The sequence below is a fragment of the Diabrotica virgifera genome, chromosome 3 (genome assembly GCF_917563875.1).
Source record: "Diabrotica virgifera virgifera chromosome 3, PGI_DIABVI_V3a".
NCBI lineage: Eukaryota > Metazoa > Arthropoda > Insecta > Coleoptera > Chrysomelidae > Diabrotica > Diabrotica virgifera.
This window is the reverse complement of record NC_065445.1, coordinates 200,790,193-200,810,292: the sequence shown is the minus strand read 5'-3', so window position 1 is coordinate 200,810,292 and position 20,100 is coordinate 200,790,193. Positions and strand designations below refer to the sequence as shown.

The 20,100-nt window shown below is 33.0% G+C and overlaps 1 protein-coding gene across 1 annotated transcript in view; it reads right to left on the bottom strand.

Annotated features, from left to right (window-relative positions):
- Positions 1-20,100, bottom strand: part of LOC126882676 (dynein axonemal intermediate chain 3) — a 302,917-nt gene that overhangs the window by 137,464 nt on the left and 145,353 nt on the right. The window contains exon 7 of the mRNA XM_050647651.1: positions 1,963-2,124. Coding sequence (XP_050503608.1) covers positions 1,963-2,124 — 162 coding nt within the window. The remainder of the gene's footprint in view (positions 1-1,962; positions 2,125-20,100) is intronic.

Genomic DNA, 20,100 nt, shown 5'->3' with positions numbered 1-20,100 from the left:
CAAAATCCAAATCTTTTAACATCCTTTATAAGATTTGCTAGTACAGTACGTCTCAATATGAAAAACCGTATGAAAAACGGTTATAAATTTTAGGTTTATTTACGTCCCAATTGAGAAAGGGTGTGATAATCAAGAATTAGAGGAAATCATAGTAGAAGTAATTACCGTAGTTAAGCACTACGAAAAGATGAAATAAATTTTCAAGATGAAAGATAAGAAATGTAATTTAATAAAAGAGAATTTAGAACTAAACGTAAAAACTGGGTACTCACTTGAGCACGAACGCGCATGAGGCAAGCCAATGCCGTACGAGGCAGTCAGTGAGGACATCATCTGAGGCGCGGCAAATATGCTCAAATCGTTCGCCACACGCCTCGGAGCGATCTATTTGATGTCGGTCCATCAAAGGGATTCGTGCCTTAGTGTGGACGTTTTTTAAGTATTTTTAAACATGCGGTTGCGTTTCGATACATTTTTAAACAGACCGTGCAAGCAATGAATCTAACTATAATTTAATAATACAAATGTGTTCTAAAAGATTTGGATTTTGTTGAATTTGTCTTATCTTGAAATATTCATTATTTTGGAAAGTTATACACTTAAAAATTTAAGACAAATTTATAAATCTACCTATAAAAAAATGGAATGGAGCCAAGAGTTGTGCTTAGAACTTATTGATAAATAAAAAAATATGGAAATACTATGGAATCCTCGTAACCCTAGCTATTATTATAATAATAATTGTTCGTTCGACATATTCGCTGCTTCAGGACGAATAAATGGATCACTGCTGCGGCAAGCCTCATGCGTCCTCATGCGGGATGCGTGTCCTCATACATTTTTCCCGACTCGAGGCATTCGGTGCGGCCTCGGCTTGCCTCATGCGTATTCGTGCTCAAGTGAGTACTCAGCTTAGGTAACTTTCCTAAAAAGCATGATTGGAAAGACGAATAAAGACATAAAAAATATTGGAAAAACTGATCTCGTCTCCTTACTAAGAGATACTGAGGATCTAGGAATGGCAAGAGATATATGGTGCAGGATCTCGTTGTGGTTAAAGAAAATGTAGGTTTAAATACAAACATCCCGAAAGGAAAAATAATGACAAATTTGATACTCAACCAGAACATCAGTATTGGTTGGCAAGAAATAGAGCTCGTAGATAAATTTAAATACCTAGGACATGGCATTATGTGATTGGCAGAGATAATCAGAATCAGACCCATGAAACGAAGAGAAAAGTCGGTCTTTTGGTGGCATCAGCCTATTATAGAATACTGAGAGAAACTTTTAAAAGTGAGCTGCCCGCATTCCTGAAGAGAAAAGTATTTGATTAATGCGTTCTTCCTGTGTTTATAATAATGGTATTAACCTGAGACGAAGACACTGACATTTGACTCTGAATTGGAAACGTGATTTATTAATTATTATGTCGAGTATAAATGCAGTGTAGGTGACTTTAGTTAGTATGGGGTTATTGTTAGATACTTGAATTGTAGAAATGTATTAGTATAGGTAATATGATGTTATTGTAAACAACTTATGGTTGAATCACCGTTTGTTCGATTTAAAGATAATGTTAGCTGAACAACTAAGTTTTAATTGATTTGGACCAGAAGTTCATTAACAACACACTTATGTGTGACACGGTACAGAAACACTTACCTTAACAATAGCCTCGGCTACCAAACTGAGAGTCACACAGAGAAAAATGGAGCGATCCATATTGGGAGACAAAATAAAAAATGAAAAGATCAGGAGAAGAGCTAAGATGACTGACGTCATCAAAATGATAGCAGAGCAGACTAAAATGGAGATGGGCAGGACACATAGCTAAAATAGCAGATGCGATGGACAAAGAGGTAATTGAAATTGAGACCAAAGAAGACAAGAGAAGCAGTGATTGGCAGTGGACTTTTGAGGCTCGATGATGATGATGGTTTAAAAATATATTTTACTTACAATTTGTCCATTTTTTAAGCCACCCACTAGGACGTTTTCGTCAAATTCACAGAAAGATAACTTTGTGACTTCTCTTGGTGATTCTAATATAAGTTTAGGCTTAAGGACGTCCAAACAACTCCATATTAAGGTTGGATTGTCTCCATGGACAGCCTTTAGAACCTGTAAAATAATGAGTAAATTCCCTAAAGATGAATTGTCTTATCAGATGAACCTGAAATTTTTTCGACTTTAAACAATAATTTATTGATACTGATTTCAGACAAAACTCTCATTAATTGCCCAAGTAACTGCTTACACACAGCTTAGGCGAGGATATAGCATTAAAATCGTCTAAATCTCTAACTTTTTTAAAGTAAGACCAGACGGATAGTTATGAAACCTTTTTGCATTCGATTCGGGAGAGTTTCAGGAAAAAAGTTGATCTATTGGCATGAGGGACAAATGAAAATTGCATTGTTGTAGGCGAAAAATGAATTTTCCAAAATGCTCAAAAAAAAACTGACAACTTCAAAACAAATCATGGAAATAAGTTAAATTTTCATACTCGGGGGTTTTTTTAGTGCCCATATTCCGGTATACACGTCGTCTCCTGGAGTTTTATGGAAATTCATTATGTAAATCATTGAAACTTGTTCTTGTAACTCCAAAAGTTTTCGTTTTATCAAAACAACTTTACTTAACAAAAATGTATCTTTTGAAAAAATAAACAAAACCTTTTTTTTATTTTCTTTAAGGCCAATAGTAATCGAGCTATACTTTCTTATATGTTAGCTCTTCTTCGTCAAATGCTAAAATATGGTAGTTTCAAAGTCAAAAGAAGGGAAAACTATGCATTTTTCGAGGATAACTTGTTAAAACTAATTTAAAGAATTTAAAAATATCTATCTCCAGAAATAAAAAAAGTCTCTAACTCAAAAATTAAGTGACATAATGAAAAGAATGTCAGTCCCTATTTTTTCAGCGAAAAAGTGATCGGAAGCGACCCCCTAATCACCACCCTAATTAAAATTAGTCATTAACCTTATTAGGTCTTCTTTATTTATGTATTATTAATAGATTCTAGAAGTTTGACCGGCTCAGAATGATTAGTTTTTAAAAAAATTGAGTTAAAGCGAATAACGAATTTTTGTAGTTTGGAAAAAATGGCCTTTTCTTCAAAATAGAAAGATTAGCATGGGAGATATGAAAAAATGTTTAAATATGGAATTGTAGCTTATTTAATTCCCAAGAACAAAAATTTTTTTCTATGGCAAACATTGACAGAGCTATTGACAATTAAAACTTGTAATAACATGCAAAAACCACCTTTACCTACCCTTTCCAAGTAGGGATGGCGGTTGTTGACAAAATACCGGTTTTCGGTTATACCGGTTTTTTAAACCTACAGTTTAATCTGGCGGTTATAACCGGTCAAAAAATCGGTTATTCCAAAAACCGGTGTTAGGTTTTTTTAGTCATAGCCAATACCAAATAAGTTACATTTACATTACTCTTTAGTTTGCGATACTACATTCGAATCAATCAGTCCATATCAGTATAGAAATCAGTCATCAGTGTTATAAAATCGGTTTCAGTCAGCTTAAAGTTTCTCATTTATGCACTGGGCGAAAAACTTTCACATTTTTTCTCTAAATTCAGTATTTTTTCCACTTATCCGGTTTTTTACCGGTTATTACTTTAAAAAGAAAAAACCGGTTATAACGGGACAAAAAACAACAGAAAAAACCGATTATTGCAAAGGAAAAAACCGGTTTTAGGTTATAACCGGTAGGTTTTTCCCATCCCTATTTCAAAGTCACCTCTTTTTGCTACTGAGGATTTTAAAAATATTTAATATCAATATTCTTATAGATCTTGTAAAAACCTACAAAATTCTTTGTTACCAATATTTCTAAGATAAAAAATCAAAAAGTTACGGTTACGAAATCAATATATTAAAAAAAAAGAAAAATCCAATTGGAAGCAGAATAATGTAAGTTAGCGGTGATTTTAATCATTGGTCTTATTCACTCTTCTTTATTTATGTATTATTAATCGATTCTATAAATTTGACTGGCTTAGAATGATTAGTTTAAAAAAAATTGAGTTAAAAGCGAATAACGAATTTTTGTAGTTTGGTGAAAAATGCAATTTTCTTCAGAATAGAAAGATTAGCATTAGGGATAAGAAAAAATATTTAAACATGAAATTGAAGATTATTTAATTCCCAAGAACTTGGTTTGAAAAAATTTTTTCTACGGCAAAAATTGAGTGAATCGTAAATGACTATATCGAAAAATATTGATTTTTTCGATATAAAATTAACACTATCGATTGCAAATAAATCGAAAACTATCAATTTTATCAAAAAAATGTATAGAACATTTTTTGCTTAGAATGAATGTTTTTATCAACTTTTGTGGTCAAAATATAATAAAAAATTTTCACCCCCAAGATGGGGTGGCAACCACCCCATGGTAAAAGCGTCTTTCGGCATCATATAGATTTTGGTCCTTGGACTATCCATAACTTATTCTCAAATTTTCAAGCAAATTGAACCATTCTGTAAAAATTGCGAGGTGAAAAGCTTCGGTTCCTGGACTACATCAGGTACATCGTACAGCATCTTCGATGCAATATTCGTGTCCAGTGACCTCAGAAACCCCGAGATAATAAATTTCAACTATTTTCACAGCGAATTTCCATAAAACTCCAGTAGACGACGTAGATACCGGGCACCAGGTATCTCTTACAGCTTCGTCGACCCAATATTCGTGTTCAGCGACCTTAAAAACCTCGGGATAATAAGTTTAAACGATTTTCATAACTAGAGTCCGGATTTCTAAGCATAATGCTTATGGTAAATAATACAAGCAGGACTATTTTCTTTTTAAATATGAACGAAATATGCAAAAATAAGTAATTTTGACAGCCCTTTTTTATGCTTTTTTGCTTTTTTTTTAATTATTATGCTTTTTTTGAATTCTTGTGCTTATTTGGTGCTTTCTTATATACTATTATCATTTTTTGCATTTGCGAACAGCAGAAATTTAATTTTGATCTATGTAGTGCAATTTTGGACTCTAATCTCCCTTTAAATAAATTGCAAAATGAAAGTTTTAAATCATTTTTGGAAAAGTACCTACTATCGAAGACATGTGTCGGATGAAAATACTCTGCGAAAAATATGTTAATTGCATTTAAAATAAAACCAGAAAAAAAGTAAAAACACTTGTGGGAAACAATTACATCTGATTTGCCGTGGACGAGGCTACGTATATTTGTGGAAGATACGTCGCTAGTTACTTCATAGGCGTACTTCACGAAGAAATCTTGACGAAGGGCTACTTAGTGTGCTCAAAAGAACTAGAAGCAATATATAACAATACAGTTCCAAGATTCGTAAATGACGCTTTAACAAATTTTTATCTTCCCGAGGCTGTGCCCACCAACAAAATAGTATTAATGCTTTTCGACGCTGCACCATATATGATCAAAACGGCATCAAATCTTAAAGTGTTTTATCCAAATCTAATTCACTGTACGGTACGTGTCTAGCACACGGCCTGAATCGCGTTGCTGAGACTATACGGCTGCAATTTCCACTTGTTAATAAGTTGATAAAAAATGGAAAAAAAAATCAATAAAGCTCCTTTAAGGGTGCCACTTTTTAGACACAGATTCCCTAACATTCCATTACCACCGGAACCAGTGTTAACTCGGTGGGGTAGATGGTTAGATGCAGCTTTATACTACGCCGAATATTTCGAGAATTTTAAAAACTTCGTATTGGAACTTGAAGAGACTGCTAGCAAATCGATAAAATAGCAAATGTTCTATGAGTGAAACAATAAAATATTTGGAGAAACAACAAATGTCATTAGTTGAGTCGATCCAAAAAATAAACAGTTTTGAAAAAAAGATGGAAGGTATCCCTGGAAAAATTGGTCAGATAGTATAAACAAAATTCAAAGACGTATTAACAAAAAACGAAGGATTTCAAAAGATGAAGAAAATATTTTCAGTTTTAAATTGAGAGCACGTTGAAGATATAAATATGGATCCGGCAGTAGTGGCAAAGTATAACCGATAACCAATGTGGACGTTGAAAGAAGCTTTTAGATATACAAAAATGTTTTGAGTGATAGGTGCCGAAACTTTACGATGGAACATTTAAATGAGTAATTAGTTATTTCATGCTTTAAACAAAAATGATATAAAAGATAAGATAAAAATGATATATTTTTCTTCATCTAAAGCGTGTCGATAAAAATTAGGTTAAAGCATTTTTGTTTCAGTTATCTATTTTTTTGTTTATTCTATTTTATTATTAACTTTATAATAGGTCTTTACTAGTTCTTAAGCTAAGCCCAGAGATAATTATATATATTAAGATATATAAAAGATCAGATAAAAATGATATATTTTTCTTCATCTAAAGCGTGTCGATTAAAATTAGGTTAAAGCATTTTTTTCAGTTATCTATTTTTTTGTTTATTCTATTTTATTATTAAATTTATATTAGGTCTTACTAGTTCTTAAGCTAAGCCGAGAGATAATTATATATATTTTCTTAAAAAAAATGGTTTGTCAAAATTTATATGCTTTCTTTGTATAATAAAATTATTTTTTCGTAAAATTCTTATGCTTTTTAAGCGCTTTTTTGCATTTCTTTATGCTTTTAAATCCGAACTCTATTCATAACGAATGTTCATAAACACATCACCTTTCTTGTCCCCGAAAATATGTTTTTAGCATTTTTGGACCATCTTAAACAAAAAATATATGTCACTTTATTAAAACTTAGTTTTCAAACATCGTAAATGCATATTTTTGCATTTTTCAGATTTTAAATCGCTTATAACTCGAAAACAATCAACTTTTCAGAAATATGACAAGAGCCCTTTTTTATTTACAATTAACCAAGAAACCTAAAAAGATATTTTTCGAAGAAAAAAAGTAATTTTGAATTTGCTTAAAAAATGTTTCACCCTTCTGATTTGTTTAAAGGGGACATTTTTGAACAGGAATCCGCAAAGAAATCGAGTCAGAAACATTTTTCATACGAAAGTGGCCTCACACATGGACTAATATGGAAAGGAAAACTAATATCTGATTGTTTTTCGGTTACTGTATACTTTCCTGTAAGTTTTCCTGGTACAATAAATAAAATATAAATTCATTGTTTTGATGTTATTATCAGTATATTTTGAAAACAGCAGTATTGTAAATTGTTACTAAGAATATTTTAAAAGTAAGGAATTTATATTTTGAATGCTAATGAAGTTTTTAGAGATCTTCAATTTTGTAGAAAGGAAACTGAGGAATTTAAAATAAATAATCATAGTATAAAACGCTAATTAACATATTGTAATCTTTTCTACATTAGTTTCAATGCAAGGTGTTTGTTGCAAACTTATTAAATCTGAAAATTAATTTACTTAAACGCACATCTGAAAAGTACTCCTACTTAACATATAGTAGAGAGGAAATGAATGTATAAAATGCACATGACAATTTTACATTACAGTTTACTTAACTTCAAAATTAATGATTAGTAAGTATAACAATAAGGGAACTCTTTACAAAACTAAATTATCAGAGAGAAAAATGACATTTTTTTATGTACAATATGTCTTTGGAGTGAGTTTAGTACAACTGAGTCTCATTAGGGAGTTGAGATATTCATCTGTTAAGTGAGATCTCTACCGATTTTTAATAAAGTTCATTCTTGATAAAGCGGCTTCGCACACATAAGTTGAGCCAAACATAGTACACAATTTCATGGCCAAACATTTTCAAAATTGCCAAACACTAGGTATATTCTGAATTTATCGACGGTCCGCACAAAACTAGCCCACGGTCCGGATGCGGACAAACGGTCCGCTAATTGGTGACCCCTGCTATATACAATAGTGCACACAAAAAAAGTTACAGCCCTTTGAAGTTACAAAATGAAAATCATTTTTTTTCAGATATCGAAATCTTATGGCAGCAGCATCTTAAATAAGACTTAAAGCGAAATTTGTGTACCACATAAAAATTTTATGAGGGTTTTGTTCCCTTAAACCCCTCCAAACTTTTGTGTACGTTCCAATTTAATTATTAGTGTGGCACCATTACTTAAACACACTGTTTTTAAAACATTTTTGCCTCTTAGGACTTTTTCGATAAGCCAGTGTTTTTCGAGGTATTTTGAATATTTATCGAATCCACCACATATTTGTATATGGTATAAGTATGATTATAGAGACCTGTTAATAATCTGAAAATGTATTTATAATTTACATTTTTAGGTATATTTTGAAAAAAAGCCACATCTCGATAAAAGGTGACTTATCAAAAAAAAAGACTAAGAAACAAAAAAGTTTTAAAAACACTGTGTTTAACTAATGGTACTACAATAACTGTTTAATTGGAACGTCCACAAACATTGGGGGGTTTAAAGGAACAAAACTTCCATAAAATTTTTATGTAAATATATTAAAAAAAGAAGCCGCATCTCGATAAAAACTCGCTTATCGAAAAAATACTAAGAGGCAAAAAAGTTTTAGAAACGATGTGTTAAATTGAATTAGAAATGAATTAATTGTAAGGTACACAAAAGTTTGGGGGAGTTTAAAGGATCAAAACCCCCATAAAATTTTTATGGGGTGGACAAATCTCACTATAATTTTGTTTTAAGATGATCCTGCCATAAGAATGATACATGTCCATTTTCAATAAAAAATCTTTAATAGTTTTCGATATATTGAAAAAAATCGATTATCATTTTGTAACTTCAAAGGGCTGTACCTTTTTTTATGAGCACATTTGTACTAAGGTAAGTTAGGTTCAATCGAACTATTTTTGACTCCAGAATGTGTGGTATAATTTTATAATTTATGACCAATCTTTTCGGGACACCCTGTATAAGGAGATCTCCGAATAAACCAAAATAAACACAGCCGATCAATATCGAATCACGACTAACAAATAAATACGGATGACGTAGCGGCATCTGCTAACAACAATTCAAAGTTTTGTTTCCGAAGAAATAACCTTTTAATGAGACCTATTTACTGGTTACGCCTTCTTGGTTTCTATTATTTGCAAACCATAAGAATGTTGAATGAAATAAGGCAAAGGGGAGATCTAAAATTGCATCTTCCTACCTAGTCCAGGGCGCGCATCTGTTTTGAGATGGACGTTGAGAGGTGACTCAATTTTTTTTTGCAGAAATTGCTTGAAAATAACTCAAATAATAATATTTCAGTTATCCTCCCACTCAAAATGGTCTGGAACATTGTTTAAATAATCAAAATGTCAAAATATGAAGGAAAAATTCGATTTTTTTATTGGTTTTTTGATTATAACTTTAAAACTATTCATTTCTAAGAAAAGTTGTACTAACATAAAAGTTGCGCAATTAAATTTCCTACAATATAGAATGAATTAAAAATTTAAAAAGTAGCCACCCTTGTTGCAAAATAGCAATAATTTCGAAAAAAACCATACAAAAACAAGTATTCGCCTTTTACGTTTTTAAACCATTTATGCTACACTTAGAACCTTCATATTTTACCCAGAAAAACTTTATGATATAGTAAAACAACACTGTAAACTTCATTAAGATCGGTTTAATAGATTTTGCAAAATAAATTTTGCAATCCAGTTTTCGCAAAAAAATTCATTTTTTTTTAAATGTTGCAGGACTGAAAATAAAGCAGATAGCAAGTTGAATTTTTCTTTGCTTATATAGGTGTACTGTACCTTTCATTTGCAATTTGCAAAATTAAAATCGATTAATTACCAAGGCGTCAGGAATTTTTTTAAATAAACATTAATTTTTGGTGCTACGCGCAGGACAGCGGTGTTCGATTCACACAAGTTGATTTCCACCAAAATTTCTTCCAATCTTTATCTAATATATTATTTTCTTACTCTACATTTTGTTGTATTTTAATTTTTAATTCCACAAAAATCAAACTAATTTTATTATTGTTTGTGAAATATTGTTTAAACAATTGCATATGTTTAAAAATAATAAACTTTTATTCTCTAAGTTAAAATATATGAACAAAGAAAGTTTTTGCTAAAAAAGCGTTATTTCAAAGGATAGAGTATGTGTTTTTATTTTGCAATAAACAAATTTATTTATTTATATCGAAATGTAATAAAAATTAAAATGTATCAATCATTATCAAAGGTCATTGGAATGACCAATCAGAGCAAACTATCCGCTGTCCTGCGCGTAGCACCAATAATTAATGTTTATTTAAAAAAATTCCTGACGCCGTGGTAGTTAATCGATTTTAGTTTTGCAAATTTTAAATGAAAGGTACAGTACACTCCTATTAGTTAAAAAAATTTAAACTTGCTATCTGCTTTATTTTCAGTCCTGCAACATTTTGAAAAAATGAATTTTTTTTGCGAAAGCTGGATTGCAAAATTTATTTTGCAAAATCTATTAAACCGATCCTAATGAAATTTACAGAATTGTTTTACAGTATCATAAAGTTTTTTTGGGTGAAATATGAAGGTCCAAATAAATGGTTGAAAAACGTAAAATTCGAATACTTGTTTTTGTATGTTTTTTTCGCAATTATTGCTATTTTGCAACAAGGGTGACTATTTTTTAAATTTTTAACCAATTCTATATTGTAGAAAATTTAATTACGCAACTTTTATGTCAGTACAACTTTTCTCGGAAATGAATACTTTTAAAGTTATAATCTAGTGTAGGAAACAGAGGTTGAACCTTGCAAAATGGACACAAGTCCGGTTTTATTTTTTTTCTGTTATATCAAGGGGTGCTTATTATAAGACTAACTTTTTCTGAAAAAACTTCGCCCCGGAACCCCCCCCTTTTCTCCCCTTTAAATGGGGTAATTTGTGGTTTTTGCGGAACGTAGCCCTTCCTGTACCTTTTACATAAAAATTCTTTTATAGAAATACGAAGAGGACTATATTTTCTACGATTTATTTCCCGACAGCATCTGTCTATCATCCACCGTTTAGCGGGGGTGGCGCCCCAAAGTTGACAAGTTTTTAAAAAAGATGTTTTTAAAAAAATATATTTTTCCCTAACTGTAACGGAAATTAAGAAGAAATTCTGCGGCAATTATTCACAAATAGTTGATTGATTTTTGGTATAGGTCTCACTTAAGGGTAATTGCCCCATTTTTAATTACAGGGTGTTATATTTTAAAAACCCCCTTTTTATACCATCTGAACCGTTTATGCTAGACTAAAAAGACTTTCAGCGATTACCCATCTACTGGGGCTATTTACAAATTTGTATAATGCACCTCCATTTTCCCCTGAACCACCCCAAAAAAAAAAGAAGAATTAATAAATAAAGTGATTTTCTTGGAATCCTTCACACACAATGCCCTTTATTAATATGCTTCATATATCAATTTGTGCACGTTATTATTACCCATGCATGGACACCAAACGCGATTTCCTAGTGCAACCCCTGTAGCCAAAAAAAAAAAATAAAATGGGGGGTTGAATTTTTTTTTTGTTTTTTGCTTTTTGATCCACATGGGCATATGCTTCATCAATAGTGCTTTTCAAAAATATATATGGTTATTGCAACATCCCTGCGGAAACCACCCCTATCCTTGAAAATATACTGCAGAAACTACCCCTATCCCTTGGCCAGGATGTTTTTACGATTTTCTCATTACCTATGCATTCTTTTTAAACAAAACTTATACAAGATTAAAGACCACTATTTACTCTAAAAATTAGGTCCTATTTATTTTTTTCGTATAAGCAACCGTTACGGCACAGTGGCGCCGTAAACCTCATATATGCTTTGGCGGGCTCCAGTTTTTGTTTTTTTTTTTCGTCATCTGTTCGTTTTATTGATAAAGTACTTATGTAAAATAAAACAACACAGTGTAACCTACCAATTATGACCTATGCACATTTTACATTCTTTGCTCCCCAAAGCCACAGTGGTGGCCCAAAATCAATTTTTACATATTTTCGCCACCTACACGCATTTTATTGCATTAATGCTACCTTAATAGCACAATATTCAATATTCACCCCTAAGTGGTCGCTAAGCAGTGGCGGATCCAGGGAGGGGTGATGGGGGCGATCACCCCCACCCCTCTCAAACCAAGTGATATTATATTTAAAGATTATAAAAATATTCATTTATTTTTATAGAAATACTTATATTATATTAATATTATTTTTATAAGAATGACTTTTTATGCTTTAGCGACAGTGGCGGATCCAGCATCGTTAAGAGGGGGGTGCCAATTGGCTAAGTTTCTATAAAAATAAATGAATATTTTTATAATCTTTGAATATAATATCACTTGGTTTGAGAGGGGGGGGGTGATCACCCCCATCACCCCTCCTTGGATCCGCCACTGCTTAGCGGCCACCTAAGGGTAAATATTGTGCTATTAAGGTAGCATTAATACAATAAAATGCGTGTAGGTGGCGAAAATATGCAAAAATTGATTTTGGGCCACCACTGTGGCTTTGGGGCGCAAAGATTGTAAAATGTGCATAAGTTATAATTTGTAGATTACACTGTGTTGTTTTATTTTACATAAGTACTTTATCAATAAAACGAACAGATGACGAAAAAGAAACAAAAACTGGAGCCCGCCAAAGCATATATGAGGTTTACGGCGCCACTGTGCCGTAACGGTTGCTTATACGAAAAAAATCAATAGGACCTAGTTTTTAGAGTAAATAGTGGTCTTTAACCTTGTATAAGTTTTGTTTAAAAATAATGCATAGGTAATGAGAAAATCGTAAAAACATGCTCGCCAAGGGTTAGGGGTAGTTTCTGCAGTATATTTTCAAGGATAGGCGTGGTTTCCGCAGGCATGTTGCAATAACCATATATATTTTTGAAAAGCACTATTGATGAAGCATATGCCCATATGGATCAAAAAGCAAAAAACAAAAAAAAATTTCAACCCCCAATTTTATTTATTTTTTTTTGGCTACAGGGGTTGCACTAGGAAATCGCGTTTGGTGTCCATGCATGGGTAATAATAACGTGCATAAAATTATATATGAAGCATATTAATAAAGGGCATTGTGTGTGAAGGATTCCAAGAAAATCACTTTGTTTATTAATTCTTCTTTTTTTTTGGGGCGCTTCCGGGGAAAAAATGGGGGTGCATTATACAAATTTGTAAACAGCACCAGGACATGGGCAATCGCTGAAAGTATTATTATTCTAGCATAAACGGTTCAGATGGTATAAAAAGGGGTTTTTTAAAATGTAACACACTGTAATTAAAAAAAGGGCAATTACCCTTAAGTGAAGCCTATACCAAAAAATCAATCAATTATTTGTGAATAATTGCCGCAGGATTTCTTCTTAATTTCCGTTACAGTTAGGGAAAAATAAATTTTCTTTAAAAACATCTTTTTTAAAAACTTGTCAACTTTGGGGCGCCACCCCCGCTAAACGGTGGATGATAGACAGATGCTGTCGGGAAATAAATCGTAGAATATATAGTCCTCTTCATATTTCTATAAAATAATTTTTATGTAAAAGGTACAGGAAGGGCTACGTTCCGCAAAAACCACAAATTACCCCCTTTAAAGGGGTGAAAAGGGGGGTTCCGGGGCAAAATTTTTTCAGAAAAAGTTAGTCTTATAATAAGCACCCCTGGATATACCAGAAAAAAAATAAAACCGGACTTGTGTCCATTTTGCAAGGTTCAACCTTTGTTTCCTACACTAATCAAAAAACGAAGAAAAAAATCGAATTTTTCCTTAATTTTTTGACATTTTGATTATTTAAACAATGTTTCGGACCTTTTTGAGAGGGAGGATAACTCAAATATTATTATTTGAGTTATTTTCAAGCAATTTATGCAAAAAAATTGAGTCACCTCTCAACGTCCAAATGTACTAATATTCTTACAGATGCACCCTGGTCTAACCTGTCTATCCAACGTGGCAGAATTCCAACGAAAAGTAGGTCTTGATACTCAGATATAGTCCGTCCGCTATAACTTTTCCCATGCGGTACGATTCATTTTCAATCAAATTAAGTCAAAACAGAAAGTGAAACGTACGCCGATGTGTATATACATTTTGTATACTATATACTATACAGGGTGTTTCATTAACCCGCCGTTACACGCGTCTTCTATTGTGACGTGGATGCACGCGTATGAGCGTCGCCCTCACCTACATAAATTCGACTTATTTCGAGGAAGAATGAATGTCAACATGTAGAAATATATAATGGGTTGTACTCACATATTATATAAAGTCTCTTAAACCATTTTTTTTTATTAATTTAACAAAACAAAAGTAAAAATAATATAGATCAAAAGCAAATTTTCTTAATTTTCAATTTCAGCAAGCCACTTAAGAAATTAACGTTCTTTACGCGAATTCATTTTACTAAAAATACAAATTAAAATTAACAACTGTTCTGAAGCTATTTCTTTGTGGCCTTTATGTAATTAACTATTAATATTTTGTATTTTGATAACGACGTCCGAGGTGGAATTCGAAACGTCAATAAAATCAATTTTGCAAATTAAATTTTGGCTTATTTCCCAATTAGAATAGGTAAATTTAAAAATGGGTTCTTAACCAGTGGCGCACCTAGAATTTACATCTGGGGGGAGGGGGTGGGGGAGGGGGGAGGGGGTTTGCTTGGGCACCGAAAGTTTTTTGTATTATTTGTGAAAGACAAGTTACATTTTCCTACTTTCTTTTATATATATTTCTATATGCTCTGGGTGGGATTTTAACCCCCAAACCCCCCCTCGGTGTGCCACTGTTCCAAACCTAATCCAAACAATAATATTTTAATTAAACCTACCTAAATATTAAATAAAAACCTAAAAGTTTCTTTGAGATAATAGAAACGTGATTTCACTGTGATTGCACGCGCAGTGAGGAATTCCCTCACTTGAAGAGGGATGTCTCTTGTTTCAACTATCACACAGCACACTGACCGCCTGAAATATTCTATAACTTTTTCATACCCTCTCATGAACCATGCTAAAGGCATTCCTGGGTGCTTAAGGTTATCGTATTAGTTTACACAATTTCTTTGGTTATAAACAAATATGGTGAGGGATTCCCTCATAGCGCGTGTAATGGCGGGTTAATAATTGTCCATATAGTAACTGAAGAAACCTTAGCAGTAGAAGAGATATGGGAATCTGAGATCCAAGATCCAAGATGGCGGCCAGCTTGATGGCTAGGATGGCGTTGAGGCCGTAGCCTCTGGTGCAAGAAGTACACCCTGTCGTTATAAAAGAACCCTAAGAAGTACACCCTGTCGTCATAGGGGGTGAGAAGTAGACGTGTTGGCGGCCAGCGGCGTTGAGGCCTCTGAAGAAGAACCCTGTCGTTATAAAAGAACCCTAAGAAGTACACCCTGTCGTCATAGGGGTGAGAAGTAGACGTGTTGGCGGCCAGCGGCGTTGGGGCCTCTGAAGAAGAACCCTATCGTTATAAAAGAACCCTAAGAAGTACACCCTGTCGCACCCTGTAGGGGGTGAGAAGTAGACGTGTTGGCGGCCAGCGGCGTTGAGGCCTCTGAAGAAGAATCCCATAGGGTGGGGCCTCCGGGGGCGGTAAAAATGGCGTTATGTAACAAAATTAGGCAATGTAGATACGGTGTCGGCAAAAAGCAACGATTTTTTAGTATTATAATTTCATACAAACGAATGCACCCCGCCTGCATTCTACAATGTGCTTTTAGAATTCAAAGAAAAATACGTGAGTACCTCCAAGTAATAAAAATATATTGCAATGTGGACGCTGACGCAACGGCAACTATATATGTCGTTCCCACGAGTGAACCGGATACATCCACATTCCAATGATGTCATACGTTAATGCACGTGTGGCGAAATGAGTGAACCGCGGGAAATACGCTGACAGTAACTATAAATATTATATGTCGTTCCCACGAGTGAACCGGATACATCCACATTCCAATGATGTCATACGTTAATGCACCAACTATAAATATTATATGTCGTTCCCACGAGTGAACCGGATACATCCACATTCCAATGATGTCATACGTTAATGCACCAACTATAAATATTATATGTCGTTCCCACGAGTGAACCGGATACATCCACATTCCAATGGTTTGCAAATTACTAGTTAAAGGATGTACAAATTCTATAAATATTATGCACATGTCGTTCCCACGAATTAAGTGCAAATGTTTTTTAATCGTTTGCAAATTACTAGTTAAAAGATGCAATTAAAACGTGAATGTGTTCACGAGGCATTTCCGGAGTAGCTACTATTTAAACTGAAATCGGGGGATAGCCATTTCATAGAGTTTCTGTCAGTCACGAACTACACCAAGTAATCGTTTTGTGAGTGTGATCAATACAACTAAAAAAGTAAGTAAATATTTTTAGTATTTAATTATTTGCTACTTCAGAAGTCTTCCGTCTTCTTTTGTGTTTTACTGTTGCAATTTTACCTTAAAGACCTGGAGCCTATTTACCTGTAAATGCTTTTTGTTTCAAGTCTTCTTGCGTATATTCTTATGTAATTTTTTGTAAGTTATGAGTGTGGTTTGCGTCCTGGTCCACGTTTATCTTCTATTACGAGCTGTAGAAACTAGTAATGAGTTCCGTTTGCGTCCTGGTCCACGTTTACCTTCTATTATGAGTTGTAGAAACATCCTATTGTATAACTATGATTTTGTAGTTTCCGCTTTTCTACCGGTAAATGCTGTTTGTGTTTCAAGCCCTCATGTGTGTATATTTAGTTATGAGTTGCGTGTGCCTCCTGGTCCACGTTTATTACGAGTTGTAGAAAGGCGTACGTAATGCATCCCATTAGTATAGAATAATGATCTTGTAGTTTCTGCTTTTTCATCATTTCAATGTTTTACTGCTGCGATTTTACCTTAAAGACCTGAAATCTACATAATAGCCGGTAAATCATTTTTTTCAAAACCTTCATGTGTATATTCTTAAGGTATGAGTGTCGTTTGCGTCCTGGTCCACGTTTATCTTCTATTACGAGCTGTAGAAACTCGTAATGAGTTGCGTTTGCGTCCTGGTCCACGTTTACCTTCTATTACGAGCTGTAGAAACTCGTACGTAATGCATCCTTAAAATCTTTGTAAAATTTCCCCAGAATCTGGGAGAAAATTGATTTTCTATCTTACGCTAATACACAGGCTCTTATGGGAGGCGCTGTTGCCAGATGTTGTGAAAGGCCCAGTTTTTCAGTAGATCTGGGGAAATTTTATTTTTGTGTGCTCGTTCCCGTATAGCCCTTATACTGTGATTATGTAGTTTCTGTATGTTTACCATTTTAATGTTTTATAATATTTTATATTTTACTGTTACAATTTTACCTCAGTTTTAGTTTTTTATCATTTCAATGTCATCTTTTATGATTTACTGTTGCAATTTTCCTCAGACCTGCAAGAGACAGCGTAGCGTGGTATTCGTGTGTACAGTCTTAAGTTCTAACTTTCGTTTGTATCCTAGTCCACGTTTACCGTCTATTACGAGCTGTTAAAACTCGTATGTAATGTATCCTATATAGACATGATTTTGTAGCCATAGCTTTTTATTACGTCAATGTCTTTTTTCATATTTTCACTGTTGCAATTTTATTTTAATTTACTTCAAAATCATGTAATTTTTAATAATAGAATCTGCAATGTAGCAAATGAACTTACATTCGCAATTATTTCAGATGGATCTAAACAAACTAAACAAAGTTTCTGTTGTTAAGAAAGAAGACAAACCGATTACAAAACTACAGCAACTGGAAGTTGACAAACCATATAAAATAATAAACAGTAAAATCGTCAACACTGCATTTGGCCAATCGGTGCTTCTAGAATTAGAGGAAAGTGTGGTGTTCCTACCGAAGCGGGTTACCGAGGACTACGCCCCCTATATAGATCAGTTGAGGACAGAAAAGTACGCTGTCGTATTCAGAGGCCTGGTGAGCACGTCGAGCAAGCTAAATCCTGCAGCGTCATTCGAAATAATTGAAATTTAAAAAACTGTAAGTAGATTTTTCATATCCAAAATTTTGAAAAATGAATTCTGAGGAAATCGCCATTCTTAGTAGTGAGATAATTAAAAAATTTGATGAAACTGAAAAATTACTTTTTTTAAAAAAGCGTTGTTCGGATAGAGAAACAAAAAATTGGATAAAACAAGTTAAAAAACATATATGTTTATGCAATTTAGCTATTAAGGATGGCGATTTAAGTATAGGGACGCTACGAAAACTTCAAACCAATGTAGGGATCCTTAAAAGATTTTTAATTATACTTCAAAATTTAAATTCCGTTGCAGGCGGTGGGTTAAATAATATACGTAGAAGTAAAGCAAAGGTTGTATGGAGAAATATAGTATCAATTTTTCAAAGTAGAGTACAAACAGGAATAATTATTAACAAAGAGCATAAAGATATTTTACAGTTTTTTGCCGATGCTTTTAAACTATTTCAAAAGAAAATTGAATACAACTTAAAAAGAATGGGCATGTTAAAAGTAAATACTACATTTTGTGGGGAATTTATCAAAAAAGCTGAGGAGGTGGAAAATTTAGAAAGAAAATATTTTAATACTAAAAATGAAGTTATTGATGTGACTACCGATTTAAATTATTGGTTTGAAGTTTACGTTAAAAATATTGTTTTGACCGATTTATCTGAATTTGAGGAATCTCAGAGTGGTTGGGCACTGAATCAAATTATATCTTTAGAAATAAACATTAATAAATTTGAAATGGCTAAAGGAGCCTCATCGTATATTCAATTGCATCCTAAAGTTACCAAAAAACGAGCTTGTATCAATGTTAAGAATAACGACCAGGCTTGTTTTGCTTGGGCCATTGTATCAGCCCTATATTCAGTTAACATAAACACTAACAAAACTACTTCATATCCTCATTACACCACTGTCCTTAATTTAAAAGGTCTTACATTTCCAGTAACTCTAAATCAAATTTCCCTCTTTGAAAAAAATAATGAAAATATTTCCGTTAATGTTTTCGAGTTAAATGTTAAAGATGAGCTTTTCAATTTTTCGGTACTTCCTGTGAGATTAACTAAACAAAAACGGGAAAAACATGTCAATCTGTTGATAGTTCAAAATAAATATTATTTTAATAATGAAGTGGACAACGTCGGACCATGGAGTGGTGGACGTGATGAAGATCTAATACATTTTCACTATATTTGGATAAAAGATTTAGGCAAACTTGTCAAGTCACAACTTTCTAAACACAATGGAAAGAAATATATATGTGACAGATGTCTTAATTATTTTTATACAAAAGAAAAGTTGGATGCTCATATCATCTACTGTGAAAAGATAGATGACTGCAAAATAAGTTTCACCAAAGAACCATATGTCAAATTTAAAAACTTTGTTTACAAAGAAAAATTGCCATTCCTAGTATACGCAGATTTTGAATCACTGCTCGTTCCTCTTCGCGCATCCCACTCAACACCATCAACTACGTCAACGCATCCATATCAAAGACACACAGCGTACAGTGCCGGATTATATTTTAAGTGTAATTATGACGATAATTTTTCATTCTACAAAAGTCATGTGGGTTTGGATTGTATGTCATGGTTTTCACATGAAATTGACAATTTAGCTCAATTTATTCATTCAAAATTAATAAATATTCAACCCATGAACGTTGAAGTAAGTTTAAAAGATGCTACTGAGAGATGTCACATTTGTAATAGAAAATTTTTGGAGAAGGATCGAATTGTAAGAGACCATTGTCATTTGACTGGCAATTTTAGAGGTTTTGCACACAATGGGTGCAATTTAAATTATAAAAAAGCATTTGTGGTTCCAATAGCCTTCCACAATATGAGTGGTTACGACTCGCATTTCATAATAAAGGATTTAGCGAAAATGTACGACATTTCCATTTTACCAGTCAACAAAGAAAAATATATTAGTTTCACAGTTTACCATAAAAAGACAAATATTAGATTCCGGTTCATTGATACTTTTAGATTTATGGGGAGTTCATTAGATAGCTTAGTTTCAACTTTGAAGCCAGAAAATTTTGGAATTTTAAGAAAACAATTTCCAAATTTAGATGATGAAACGTTCAAGTTGTTAACTAAAAAAGGAGTATTCTTTTATGATTATTTAGATAAAATTGAACGGTTGGATGAAACAAAGTT